Source organism: Mandrillus leucophaeus, unplaced genomic scaffold, assembly GCF_000951045.1.
Source record: "Mandrillus leucophaeus isolate KB7577 unplaced genomic scaffold, Mleu.le_1.0 Scaffold111, whole genome shotgun sequence".
Classification (NCBI taxonomy): domain Eukaryota; kingdom Metazoa; phylum Chordata; class Mammalia; order Primates; family Cercopithecidae; genus Mandrillus; species Mandrillus leucophaeus.
This window is the reverse complement of record NW_012099321.1, coordinates 2,709,072-2,724,125: the sequence shown is the minus strand read 5'-3', so window position 1 is coordinate 2,724,125 and position 15,054 is coordinate 2,709,072. Positions and strand designations below refer to the sequence as shown.

The 15,054-nt window shown below is 43.3% G+C and overlaps 1 protein-coding gene across 1 annotated transcript in view; it reads right to left on the bottom strand.

Annotated features, from left to right (window-relative positions):
• The window catches only part of ZNF703 (zinc finger protein 703), a 52,450-nt gene that overhangs the window by 23,713 nt on the left and 13,683 nt on the right, over positions 1 to 15,054 (bottom strand). The window contains exons 2-3 of the mRNA XM_011993496.1: positions 4,894 to 5,112; positions 2,587 to 2,620 (exon numbers count right to left, since the gene is read on the bottom strand). Of these exons, the coding sequence (XP_011848886.1) occupies positions 2,587 to 2,620; positions 4,894 to 5,112 (253 nt within the window). The remainder of the gene's footprint in view (positions 1 to 2,586; positions 2,621 to 4,893; positions 5,113 to 15,054) is intronic.

Sequence of the window (15,054 nt, the reverse complement as noted above, 5' to 3'; positions counted from 1 at the left end):
TCCCCTCCCCACCCCTCCTTGTTTTAGAGACACTGTCTTGCTCTGTTGACCAGGCTGGAATGCAGTTCTGTGATCTTAGCTCCCTGCAGACTCAAACTCCTGGGCTCAAGCGATCCTCCTGCTTCATCTTCCAGAGTAGCTGGGATGACAGGTGCGTGTCACTATGCTGGTGAATTTTAAACATTTTTTTGTAGAGAAGGGGTCTCGCTGTGTTGCCAGGGTGGTCTCGAATTCCTGGCCTTAAGAATCCTCCTGCCTTAGCCTCCCAATATGTTGGGATTACAGGTGTGAGGCACTGTACCTGGCCAAGACTTTTTTTCTTGATGGTAAAAACAGTGATATACCTTTTACATGGGTTCCTTTTGGAGCTAACAGGATTTCTTCCTTTGCCTCAGACTCATTGCAATAGCAAGCTAGAAACTTACACTTTCAAGTAGCTGCTGCTTCTTTAGAGGTGCCAAACAGAGCCAGAGAAGGTTCTAGAACAGTTAATTGTAACCACTTCCCTCCCCCATCAAACCTCCCCTCCACACCATAGTGTCTTGCTGGTTCATGGGAGAAAGAGTCTGGTGTGGCCAATAACTGGCTTGAGAGGCATGTGGAGCTTTCTGCATTTTTGTCAAGGCACTTGGCATCAGAGGCTCTCACGGAAGGCTGGAGGGAGCCAGGGGGCAGGGTGTCTGGGTGGGCACTGGCTGGGCTGTCCCTCAGGGTGTCCACGTGGAGCCTACACACCCCACATGTGATTGTGGGCATATTCTCTCTATCTTTTTTCTTGCTACCTGTCATCTTTAAAAGCCAGTTTTTGCCTTTATATTTATTTATACTCCTTCCACCACCATAAAAGATCTGAAGTTGCTTACAATTTCAAATGCAGATACAGTAAAACCTGAAACCATTAGCAGAAAGGTAGAAAGATCAGAGCCAAGTAAAAATGAGGAGGGGGAGGAATAAGGAGATTAATTATACCAGAGGGGAAACAAAGCTTAGATTAAGGAAAGAGAACGCAATTGAGAACAAAACGCAGCTCCTAACTCCCTGGTAGCTTGGTGGGCCGCTGCCAGCGACTATAATCACCTCAGATTATTGCACCTCAAAGGCAGGTTTAAATGCCTTTGAGTATTACCTGGCAGAGTGAGCTTGGTCAAGCCACCTCAGCTCTCTGCATTTTTGTTTCCTCATCTGTAAAACGAGGATTAAGTGAACTCATCATCAGGTTCTTGTGAGAATTCAGTTCAACAGCAATGACAGACAGTAGCTCTCACTCTCATAGCAGGCTCTGTGTGCCAACGACTGTTCTGTGTGGTTCACACAGACATCGCTAATCAATTCTAAGATGCATTTTCCCTACATTTTAAACATCTCTGACACAGATAAAAAAGGCACCGTGTCACTGATTATTTAACAGCAGTTGTTTTCTTTCTTTATTGGACCTAAAATAACAGCGCATTGTGGATGAGATGAAATATGTTATTAACTCACGAAAGCCTCATAATGTAACTTTATGAGGTAGGTACTATTTTTGTCCCATTTTACAGATGAGGAGACTGAGGCATGGAACATTTAAATGCCTTGTCCAACAGTAGCTGGCAAGCAGTGGAGCTGGGATTCAAATTCTCGTAGGCTATTTGACTCCACCAGTCCACTATTCGGCCTTTCACACAAAACCAACCTTCCTTCCTTCCTTCCTTCCTTCCTTCCTTGGTTCGTTCCTTCCTTCCTTAGTCCCTTCCCTTCCCTTCCCTTCCCTTCCCTTCCCTTCCCTTCCCTTTCTCTTCCCCTTCTCTCCTCTCCTCTCTTCTCCTCTTCTCTTTTCTTTTCACAATATCTCACTCTGTCACCCAGGCTGGAGTGCAGTGGTGCACTCACAGCTCACTGCAGCCTTGATCTCCCAGGCCCAGTCAATCCTCTCACCTGACCCTCCTGAGTTGATGGGACTGTAGGAGCATGCCAATATGCCCAGCTAATTTTTTTTAATTTTTTGTAGATATGGGGTTTCACCCTGTTGCCCAGGCTGGTTTCAAACTCCTGGGCTCAAGCAATTGCCCTTCCTCGGCCTCACAAATTGCTGAGATTACAGGCATGAACCACCACACAGTCTGGGCCAACAAAACTTTCAACAAGAAACATTTCAGCTAAACTGGCACCATTGAGCCCTGGGGATATAAGATGAACAGATATGTATTTGCCCTAAAGGACTGGACTCTCCAGTGAGGGGACCAATGTGTAAACAAGCCATAATATCTCAGGGCATTAATAGTTCTGTGAAAATATTAGATTCAAGGCATAGAGGCAGAGAAGGGAGAGCTAATTGATTTCTCTCAAGCGTCAGCCCTGGGGCTTAGATCTGCAGTGGGAAATACCCCTCCAACAGGTCATGAGCTACCTTGGTGAACACGTTCTCAACAGCAGAGAACCAAAGGCCCAGGCACCTCACCTATGGCCCTTCTATGGATGAGAGGAGAGGTGGGGGCAGCAAATCTTGAGGGAACATCAGGCTCCCAGGCAACATTTGTAAGTGAGCTTTGAAACAGAGAGCAGTGGGAGAGCTCTGCCTCGTAAGGTTAGGGCTGGAGGCTCTCTGACTCTGGACACCGAGGCCAGGAGGGTGGGGAAGGACCTAAAAGGGGGAAAAAGACAAAGGGGGAAAAAGACAAAGGGAAATGGGAACAAACCACCTATCTGTTTAGAGTGAGAAAATGCAGCTTCCAGAGGAATGGGGCAATAGTCATTGGGATGCAGTGAGGGGCGGTGGAAGAAGAAGCAGGAGAATTCCCCAGTTTGAGACTCAGTTTTGCCTCTTAGGAGCACATCATCCTTTGAGTCTCAATTTTATCATCTGTCTAATGGGCATAATAACATTGCGCTTATCTACCTCCCACAGTTGTTAAAAGACTAATTAAGATAATATATGTGAAAGTGCCGCCAGGCGCGGTGTGGCTCATGCTTGTAATCCCAGCACTTTGGGAGGCCAGGGCGGCAGGGGCGGTGGGGGGGCGGGGGTGGATCACGAGATTGACACCATCCTGGCCAACATGGTGAAACCCCATTTCTACTAAAAATAGAAAAATTAGCTGGGCGTGGTGCACACACCTGTAGTCCCAGCTACTCGGGAGGCTGCGGCAGGAGAATTGCTCGAACCCGGGAGGTGGAGGTTGCAGTGAACCGAGATCGAGCCACTGCGCTCCAGCCTGGTGACAGTCTCAAAAAAAAAAAAAAAAGGAAAAGAAAAAAAGAAGGTCCCTTCCAAATGAAATGGTGGCATGCAAATGTGAGTTATTACCATGGTCTTTCTAGCCGGGGCCTGGCTCTGCGTGCCTGGGTAAGTTACCACAGGGAAAAAAAGAGGAACGCAGGGAACAGGGCTTGCCTACTATCTCTGGCAGTCACTAAAAGGGCCTGACTTAGAACTCAAAGCTCCTGCAGGGTGGGAGTCTCACTGACCTCCCTTCCATCCCCACTCCCCACTTAGTGATGAAGTTTGGGGGTTGATGTAGAAGGTCCCTCCTCCTAGAGGTCAGGGACTGTGTCCTATGGGACTTGAACAAAACAAAACCAAAGCAAATCCATTTCGACAGAACATCCTTGATAAAGAATGTTTTCTAACATTTCAAACAGAATAAAACCTCTGTTTTAATATTAATCACATTTGGCCTAGCATCTTCCGGACCAAACAAGAATGGGATAGAAACTGCACTGAACCTGAGTCCCTGGCCTTAGGCCTGGGTGTCTGTGGCTTCTGTTCATTGTAGTGTGATCTGTAGGAGAGAGGGGTTTACTGTAGAGGCCCCGCCTCCACGTCCAACGGTGTCCTGGTCTGAAGGCCTCACAGCCTACAGCCTGGGGGAGAAAGGGTGGTTGTCAGGGAGGAGGGGGCTGCTGTGAACGGGCCACTACTCCAGGGACATTAGGAGCTGACTCCACCTTTTCTGGCCTCTCCTGTGAGGCAGAAGGAAGGAGGAAGTGGGAGGAGAAAGAGGGGGAGAAGGAAGGGGCCCGAGAACTGGGAAGGATAATACAAAAAGAAGGGCTTGAAAAGAGGGAGCAGCCAGGCCCAGTGGCTCACGCCTGTAATCCCAGCACTTTGGGAGGCCAAGGTTGGAGGATCCCTTGAGCCCAGGAGTTTGAGACCAGCCTGGGCAACATAATGAGACCCAGTCTCTAATTTAAAAAAAAAAGTAGAAAATTGTATGTATATGTATTATACATATAATACATATACATATAATTTTCATGTATATGTATTACATATGAATATATATTTCATATATATTACATATGTATATATAATATAAATGATATATAAATATATATTTTCATATATATGTATATATAATACATATATACATATATAATACACACACACACACACACACATATAGAGAGAGAGAGAGACTGGGAGGAAGTGAGGAGAAGGTGGAGAAAGTGAGGTGGAGGAGGCTGGCTCAACACAGGAAGTCAGAACAAAGTCGCCATTTGCACATCAAGGGCATGGAATCTCCCCTACCTCCTCCAGGCCCTTTCTGCAGCCCCATCTCAGGCTCCCCTATTCCTCCTTATTCCTCACCCCTCTGAGAGATGTGAGGCCTTCCGAGCAGGGGCCGCCTTCCTCGGCAGTAGACAAAAGGCTATTTCTGAGTTACAGAAAATGTGTTCCTTTGGTACAGAGCCGGGTGAGGGCTGCCCGGGCCGGTCCTGGGCCAGGCGGGAGTCTTAGCAGAGGGGGCCTGTCAGTCACCAGGAGTCCTCGTGAAAGGGGCCCCTTGTCAACTTCCCCTGCCTTTGAAGTGACTGGGATGGCGTGCTCAATTAAAAGCCCATCAGTCTGTAAGTAAATCAACGCCTATCAGGCTTGTCACATCAAACAAACGATTATTACCCCAGCCCGCCCACCCCATTAATCTGGCTGTTCCTTCTTGACGGCTCAGGGTCAGGGCAGCGTAAATCCTGTACTGGATTGCAGCCACCTGGATCGGGATGAAAGCGGTGGCGCAACCTGCAAGGCCACACTCAGGCACTTCCCAGAGTCCCCAGGAAGGAGGGAGGATGGAGGAGAACGCTCCCGGAGACAGAAACGAGAGAGGTGCCTGCAGACAGGGCCATGTGAAGCACCTAGAACAGGAAGAAATGAAGGAGACAGAGAGAAAAGTGGTGGAAAGAGAAGGAGCCGGTAAAATGGACCAAGATAGAAATAACTGGAAGCGGAGAAGCAAAGTTGTTGAGGCAGGTGACATAAGAACTCACTCAGAATGTTGTGAATGAATGAAGGCCCCCAGAAGACAAGGAGGTCTTGGGATGAAATCTCCCTGATACTAGGTTCCGAGTCTGGGAGTCAGAGAGTGATGAGGCCAGGCCGATGTCAGCCCCCCAGACCTCACTTAGCCAGGGGAGTGGTGGTGGGAGGCAGAGTTCAGGGCTTTGCTAAGCAATGCCTTGTATCAGACATCAACATGTGTGATGGCCAGAACTTGATCTTCTGCAACCAAAGGATAGGAACAGACACATCAGACCAGATGATCAGGTTCTGATTTTCTGCTGCACGAGCCCCTGAGAAGCACTTTGCTCCAGATCATTTCTCCTGGGCTCTGTGTATTGGTTTGGAGATTTTTTCTGCTCCTGAGATTAGGCTTCTGGCTTTCCCCGCTGAGGACCAGAGAAAAAGGCAGGAGTAGGGAGAAGAGGACGCAAGACAGCTTGAAGGAGAGGCTAGAGTGGGAAGGGAAGGGTGGAGAGGAGGGGGAGGAAGGAAGGCAAGCATCTCTCCTGGAAGAACAAGGCATGCTTTTTAAGGGAAGAGAACAGTCTTTCCCCAAGAGGCAGTTCCAGATGACTCGTGATGTTCTATCCTTAAAAAGGCCATCACATGCCTTCCCCATCGCTAGAGAAAGAATTCCCAAAAGAAAACAAGAGACAGGAGTGGAGCAGGGAGACTGAGGACGGAACTTCTTCCACCCACCTGACCCTGGAGCTCCACTTGCTCAGCCTGGCAGACACTGCTGAACTCTTACTAGTCAAGGAAAGAACATTCTCGCTGGGCTTAGGAAGCCAAAGCAGGAGGATTGCTTGAGGCCAGGAGTTTGAGACCAGTCTGGTCAACATAGTGAGACCCTGTCTCTACAAAATTAAAAAAAAAAATTAGCCAAGTGTGGTGGTGTGCCTGTGGTCCCAGCCATTTAAGAGGCTGAGGCAGGAGGATGGCTTGAACCCAGAAGTTGGAGGCTACAGTGAGCTGTGACCGCACTCCAGCATGGACAACAGAGCAAGACTCTATCTCAGAAAAATAAAAAAAAGATGAAAAAAGAAAATTCTCAGAGATACTCAAGACATTTACCCTCATCCCTATCCTCCCCTGTGCATGGTAAGAACCGCTCACTGAAAACCTGGGAGACTCGCACCCGCCGCCTGCATGGGTTTTCTTAAAAGGATTCTCCCTCCAGCCTGCTGTCCACTCCAGCATTGTAGATGCCTTCTTCTCTTATCACGACCCAGCAGTGTAGTGCCTCTTCCTTATCCCTCTGAGTTGGTAGACATGTCGACCGGTCCCGTGTCAGCAAGGCTTTTCACAGAGATGAGGCTTGGTCTACAGATATTTTACAAAGTGCCAGAATTATCTGTCATTCCTGCTTTCAGTCATTGAACCAAAACTTGGTATTGAGTGAGCACTTACAACTTACAGGCTCTTTTCTAAATCTCAGGGTTACAGCAGTGAATATGACGGGCAAGGCCAAGGGACACGTGGGAGCTTTTGCAAAGACCTTGGATGTTTGACGTCATCTTTATTTATTTGTCATGTATGGACTCAGCTATTTCACAGATATTACAAAGATATTTACTCAGCATCTTCCATGTCTAAGTAACATGCCCCACAAGAAGACAAAGAAGAATCAGAAACAAATGCTCAAGCATTTATAAAGTCGTAGGTGATCCATCCTGGCTAACACGGTGAAACCCCGTCTCTACTAAAAATACAAAAAAGTAGCCGAGTGTGGTGGTGGGCACCTGTAGTCCTAGCTACTCGGGAGGCTGAGGTGGGAAAATGGCGTGAACCCGGGAGGTGGAGCTTGCAGTGAGCTGAGATCGTGCCACTACACCCCAGCCTGGGCAATAGAATAGGTTCAGTCTCAAAACAAACAAACAAACAAACAAACAAATAAATAAATAAAATAAGTAAATATAAAGTTGTAGGTGCCATAAGCCAGAAAACGATGAGAGAGAATTCAGAGAGAGAAGATAATTTATCCAGGTTATTTCTTAGTTTGTTCATTTATTTATTTTGAGAGGGAGTCTCATTCTGTCACCCAGGCTGGAGTGCTGTGGTGTGATCCCGGCCCACTGCAACCTCAGCCCCCCTGGTTTACACGATTCTCCTGCATCAGCCTCCCCAGTAGCTGGGATTACAGGTGCATGCCACTACTCCAGGCTAATTTTTATATCTTTAATAGAGACGGGGTTTCGCCATGTTGGCCAGCCTGGGCTCGAACTCCTGACCTCAGGTGTTCCACCCGCCTCAGCCTGCCAAAGTATTGGAGTTACAAGTGGGAGTCACCGTGTCTGGCCGATCCAGGTTATTTCTTAGTGAAGATCTGGAATTAAAAAGCTTGTTAATTGTTTAATCATAGCAACTTTTTAATATATTCTGTGATATAGAACAATGTGGGCTCAATGTTTATTATGATTGTCTTTGTCAGTGATGACAATGCAATTCACTGTCATTGTAATTACAGACGTGTCACAAGCCCCCTCTCTATGGACACCCTGCAACTCCATTTCAGTCCTCTTCAGAAGTCAGGGGTATGGTGGAAAACTCCCAGAAATGGGAGCTGTGCTCCTTAAAAGAGGCAGAGTGGTGCAGAGGTAGAGCGAGCAGGCTCTGAAACCAGACAGCCATTCAAAAGCAGGCTTCAAATGCTGGCTCGGCTGCTTGCCTGCTGTGAGGCCACCAGCAAATCACTTGAACTCCCTGTGTGTGTTTCCCCATCTGTTAAATTGGGGTGATAACAGTACTGGCCTCATATGGTTATATGACAATTAAATGCATGTAAAGCATTCACAACTGTGCCCAACAGACAGTATGCATTCAATAATGCCTGTCATGCTTATGGCCTACGTCATACAAAGTGGTCTCTTGAAGGTACAATCAGCATGACGCTAGGAGGGCACTTATTAAATTAATGCAATTGTCTTCATGTATTCAAACATCAGTGAGAGTCATTTATATTCATTTTGCTTTTAAAATTCTTCCGGAGTTCAGTACATGCGTGGTAAATATTTGAAGAATTTGTTTTTACTAATATAATGTGTGTGTTAGCATTTAATATTTGATGCATACAGAAGGGTATACGCATTGTATGTATGAATGTTAGCCTCTCCTCGTCTATCTTCTGGTCTCTGCTCCAGAAATGACCACTTTCTGGAGTTTTATTTTATTTTATTTTTTTGAGAAGGAGTTTTGCTCTTTTTGCCCAGGCTAGAGTGCGGTGGCATAATCTCGGCTCACTGCAATTTCTGCCTCTGGGGTTCAAGTGATTCTCCTGCCTCAGCCTCCCAAGTAGCTGGGATTACAGGCGCCCGCCACCACTCCCAGCTAATTTTTGTATTTTTAGTAGAGATGGAGTTTCACCATGTTGGCCAGGCTGGTCTCGAACTCCTGACCTCGTGACCTACCCGCCTCGGCTTCCCAAAGTGCTGGGATTACAGGCGTAAGCCACCATGTCTGCCCTAATTTTTGTATTTTTAGTGGAGATGAGGTTTCACCATGTTGGCCAGGCTGGTCTCGAGCTCCTGACCTCAGGTGATCCACCTGCCTCAGCCTCCTGAAGTACTGGGATTATAGCTGTGAACCACTGTGCCCAGCCACTTTCTGGAATTTTATGTTTATTTTCATTTTGCTTTTTCAAAAAAGCTTCATTTTAAAAATTAAAGTACAACATACATAATAATAAAATGCACAGATTTTAAGAGTACAACTCGATTAATTTTTACACACTATACACTTATGTAAGCATACCTGGATTAAGTCATGGTATATTATTTGTACTCTAGAAATGTCCCTTCTCAGTCAGTCCTCCCTCCACCCCCATCCCAAGGTAACCACTGTTCTGGTATATGTCAGTGTAGATTAGTTTTGGAATTGTAAAGTATGTACTCTTGTCTTTCGGGCAACATTCTATTTGCAAGATTCCTCCATGTTGTTGTATGCATCAGTAGTTCATTCTTTTTTTGTGGTTGAGGAGTATTCCACTGTATAACCATGCAATTTGTTCACTCATTTTATTATTCCTGGGCATTTGTGTTGTGTCCATTTTCTGGCTATTAAGAAACCTGCCATGAATTCTCCTGTCCACATCTTTTGGGGCACATATTTACTCATTAAGGTTGGGTATAACAGGAGTGTAATTGCTATGTCACCACATAGGTACATGTTATGATAGATACTTCAAACAGTTTTCCAATGTTTGGTATTGTTAGTTAAAAAACGTTTTCAGCCATATTGGTAGTTGTAGTGGGCTATAGTGGGCTATACATTTCCCTTTGTCTCTATTTTAGTTTTATTCAATAACTTCTTTTTTTTTTTTTGAAACAAGATCTCGTGCTATAGCCCAGGCTGGAGTCCAGTGGCATGAACACTGCTCACTGTGGCCTTGACCTCCCAGGCCTAAGTGATTCTCCCACCTCAGCCTCCTGAGTAGCTGGGACTACAGGTGTGCACCACTATACTCAGCTAATTTTTGTACTTTTTGTAGAGATGGGGTTTTGCTTTTTGCTGTTGGCTGGGCTGGTCTTGAACTCCTGGGCTCAAGTGATCTTCCCACCTTGGCCTCCCAAAGTATTGGGATTACAGAAGTGAGCCACCATGCCTGGCTATAGTTGCATCCAATAATTTGTGATACGTTATTTTCATTGCCATTCAGTTCAAAATATTTTCTGATTTCCATACATATATATTGCAAATATTTTCTCCCATTCTGTGACTTGCCTTTTCTTGTTATTAGTGGTATTTTTTTTTTTTCTGTTAACTAGAAGCTTGATACTTTAATGAGTTTTTTCACTTTTACTCATGCATTATTTAGAAAAGTATATTCCTTAATTTCTGAATATCTGGGGATTTTCTAGTTATCTTTCTGTTTTGGACTTCTTGCTCAATTTCATTGTCATCAGAGAATATCCTTTGTATTACTTCAGTACTTTAAAATTTACTTAGGTATGTTAACATTTCCAACAGTACTTGTGGATCTGAGTTTTTCTCCCTTAGTTCTTCTGTCAGTTTTTGCTTTGTTTATTTTGAAGCTACGTTATTATGTGTATACAAAGTTAGACTTGTAATTTTTTTATTGAATTGATCCCTTTATTGTTAGGAAATATCACTCAGTAAAACTGCTTGCCTTAAAGTTTACTTTGTCTGATATTTGTCTAGCTACACCAGCTTTCTTTTGATTGTTAGCTTGATGTATCTTTTTCATCCTTTTAGCTTCAACTTTTTCCATTTTTGTGCTGCTGCATAACCAACCACCCCAAAACTTACTGGCATAAACCAACAAACATTTTATTATGCTCATAAGTATTGTGGGTGAAGAATTTGGACAGAGCTTAGCAGGGACATTTATATCTGTTCTACATTGCCTGGAGTCTTGGCTGGAAAAATGTGAATGACTGGGGACTAGAATCTGGAGACTTCTTCAATCACATGTCTGGTACCTGGGCTGGGCTAACATGAGACTGGACTCAGCTAGGACTGTTGATTGTAGTGCCTACTTGGACTTCCTTATAACATGGCGGACTTGAGTAGTCAGATTTCTCACACAGGGGCTCAGAGCTCCAAAAGTGACTGTTTCACCAAACAAGGCATAAATTGCATAGACTTTTATGCTCTTGCCTCAAAAGTCCCGCAGTGTTACTTCTTCTGTACTCTACTGGTTGAAGGAACCACATGCCCACACAGATTGGGGAAGGGAGACAGACTCCATCTCTTAATGAGAGGGGTGCCAAAGGATTTGTGGCTATGTTTTAAAACTGCCACACAACTTTTCCTTTCATATCCTTATATTTGAGGTTTATTGTTATCCAGTCTCACAATCTTTGTCTTTTAATTGGCATCTTTGGATCATTTATATTTAATTACTGATACTATGATTTAAACCTATCATCTTACAATTTACTTTCTATTTGTTCCATCTGTTTTTTTTTTGTTGTTGTTAATTTTTCCCCTTTCTCTCCTTCTCTGGATTATTCATGCATTTAAAAAATTATTCCACTTCCCTACTCTAAAGCTTGTTAACTGTACATTCTTTTATTATTCTTTGGTGATTACCCTAGAATTTGCATGCCATCTTTGCTCAAGGGGCCATGCTAATCTTCTCTGTATTCTTCCCATTTTAGTGTATATGCTGCCAAAGTGAACACAATGATTAGCCTAGAGATTGCAACGTGTATCATTATTTTATTATAACCTATCTTAAATAACTAGAGTTGGCCTCCATATCTATGGGTTCCATATCTGTGGATTCAACCAACTTTTGATCAAAAATATTTGGGAAAAAAATGAATGGTGTCATCTGTACTGAACATGTACAGACTTTTGTTATTATTCCCTAAGCAATTCAGTAAAACAACTATTTACATAGCACTTACAGTGTATTAGGTATTATAGGTAATCTAGAGATGATTTAAAGTATATGGAAGGATGTGCGTAGGTTATAGGCAAATACTATGCCATTTCATGTAAGGGACTTGAACATCTGTGGATTTCGGTGTCTGTGGGAAGTCCTGGATCAAATCCTTAATAGATACAGAGGAACAACTGTACATGTCATATCCTGAACAATGCAAGAACCTCACAACACTTTAACTCCATTTACCCTTCTCCTGCCTTTTGTGTTATTGTTAACATATTTAATTCTCTCTATATTTTGAACTCTATAAGACATTAGTGTTATTGTTTTATGTAGTAAATATTAATTTAGAAATTTTACTTTTTTGGTGTTGTTTATTTCTTTTTTTTATTTTTTATTTTTTTAAATACAGTCTCACTCTGTCACCCAGGCTGGAGTGCAGTGACACGATCTCGCTCACTGCAACTTCCACCTCCTGAATTCAAGTGATTCTTGTGCCTCAGCCTCCCCAGTAGCTGGGACTACAGGCATGCACTGCCACGTCCTGCTAATTTTTGTATTTTTAGTAGAGACAGGATCTCACTATGTTGGCCAGGCTGGTCTAGAGCTTCTGACCTCAGGTGATCTGCCCGCCTTGGCCTCCCAAGGTGCTGGGTTTACAGGTGTGAGCCACCACGCCTAGCCTGTTTATTCCGTCTTGCATTACTGTTTTCATCTGGGATTATCTTCTGCCTGAAAAAATTCTTCCAGTATTTCTTTGAATGTAGCTATGCCAACAAGAAGTTCTCTCAGTTTTTGTTTGCCCTAAAATGTCTTTACTATGCCTTCACTTTTGAAGGATATTTTCATTGAGTATAGCATTTTAAGTTGGTAATTATTTTCTTTCAGCACTTTAACAATTTTCTTTATCCATTTTTTCTCTTGCTTAGCTGTCAGTTTTATTGTTGCTCTTTTGAAAACAATGTGGGTTTTTCCCTCTGGTTGCTTTTAAGATTTTTCCTTTTTTTGTTTTCAGCAGTTTTTCTGTGATATAGCTAGGGGTGTGTGTGTGTGTGTGTGTGTGTTTGTGTACGTCTATGCATGAGGAGAAATTCTTTACACTGTAGCTTGCTGTTTTTCATCATTTTAAGAATATTCTCAGCCAATATTTGTTTAAAAATTGGTTCTATCCCATTCTTCTCTCCATCTGGGTCTCAATTACAAATATGTTAGATGTTTTTACCATGCCCCCATATCAATTACTTTTTTTTTGAGATAGAGTCTCACTCTGTTGCCTAGGCTAGAATGCAGTGGCACAGTCTCGTCTCACTGCAACCTTCACTTCCCGGTTCAAGCGATTCTCCTGCCTTAGCCTCCCGAGTAGCTGGGATTACAGGCACCCACCACCATGCCTAGGTAATTTTTATATTTTTAGTAGAGACAGAGTTTTGTCATGTTAGCCAGGGTAGTCTCAAACTCTTGACCTCAATGGATTTGCCTACCTTGGCCTCCCAAAGTGCTGGGATTACAGGTGTGAGCCACTGTGGCCGGACAATTACATTTTTTCCCCCCATTTTTCATTCTTTTGTCTCTGTTCTTTACTGTCTTGTCTTGGCTATGTCTAATTTGCTATTGAACCCATCTATTCAATTTTTAATTTCAGTAATTTTATTATATTGATTCTAAGATTTTCATTTGGCTTTTTTTTCTTTTTCTTTTTTTTTTGAGACGGAGTTTCGCCCTGTCGCCCAAGCTGGATTTCAATGGCGCAATCTCGGCTCACTGCAATCTCCGCCTCCCAGGTTTAAGTGATTCTCTTGCCTCAGCCTCCAGAGTAGCTGGGATTACAGGCACACGCCACAATGCCTGGCTAATTTTTTGTATCTTTAGTAGAGACGAGGTTTCACCATGTTGGCCAGGTTGGTCTCGGACTCCTGACCTCGTGATCTGCCCGCCTTGGCCTGACCGTTTTTTCTTAAGCAGACTCCAGTTCTTTGGTAAAATTCTCTGTCCTTTCTTTTATTTCCTTGAGCATATTAATAATAGTTATTTAAAAGTCTCTGTTTAATAACTCCAATATCTGCATCACTTTTTTTCTATTGTTTTTCCCCTCTTGGTTTTTAGTCATTTGATCCTATTTCTTGGCATGCCTAGTAATTTTCAATTGAGATCTAGACATCATGTATGAAAAATTGTATTCTATAGCTATCTTCCTTCAAAGGTTATTAAATTTGCTTATGTCAGGGAAATAAGGTATTCTCATTTTCATGCTGATGCAATTGAGGATAGGTCTAGGAGCTTTGTTAGGGTTCATCTACCTCTAACTGTGCCTAGGGGATATTCCAAGATTCCTAAGGATAGTCTTCCTTGCTTTTGGAGCTTAACTCACTTCTAGGGGCACAGTTATTTAGCAATCTCAACCAAAATCTTGAAGTATTTTCCAAGTTCCTTCCCCATTGATGGGCCTTGAATTCCAACCTCTGACTCCCTAGCCTAATGAGATTTCTGCAAGCCTCACTGATACTCTCTGCCTTCAGCCTTTATTGCTCCACATCATAAAATGGCAAGTAACATAAAGGAAAAATCAGAGCCAAATGTATGGCTTATCTCTCTTCCTTTATCTATGTACTCTTGGCCCCACCAGTATTGCCAAACTCTGTTGCTCTGTGATGCTTTTGCACAATTGTTTTATGTATTTAATCTAAGCATTACAGTTGTTAACAGTGGAATGGTTAATATTCCCACACTTAAAAAATAGTTTATCACATGTACATGTCTGTATAAGCAATTTCTTGCTTTTGATATTTATAAAAAATGATTGCTACAAACTGCAGAAAAAATATTTAAAAATAAAATAAATGGTATCATATCATTTATTAGTTTCATATTGCTGTATCACAAATTGTCACCAAACCCGGTGGCCGCAGACAATAAATATTGATCTTACAACTTTTCATGGATCATGAACTTGGCAGTGGTTTAGCTATGGATCATGAACTTGGAAGTGGTTCTGGCTTGGGATTTTTCATGGAGTTGAGGTCAAGATGTTGGTAGGGGCTACAGTTATCTGAAGGCTTGACTAGGGATGGGGGATCTTCTTCTAAGGTGGCACACTTATGTGGCTGGCAAGTTGTTGCTAGATATTGGCAGGAAGATCAAGTACTTCTCCACATGGGCCTCTCCACAGGCTGCTTAAAGGTCTTGAGGACTAGTGATTGGCTTCTCTTCAATCTCTGTCTTTCTCTGCTTCTCTCCTTCTCTCTCTCTCTGTCCCTCCCTTCCTCCCTCTCTTTTCTTTCTTTTTCTTTCTCTCTCTCACTTTCTCCTTTCTTTCTTTCCTTCCTTCTTTCCTTCCTTCCTTCCCTCCCTCCCTCTCTCCCTCCTTTCTTTCTTCCTTTCCTTTCCTTTCCTTTCCTTTCCTTTCCTTTCCTTTCCTTTCCTTTCCTTTCCTTTCCTTTCCTTTCCT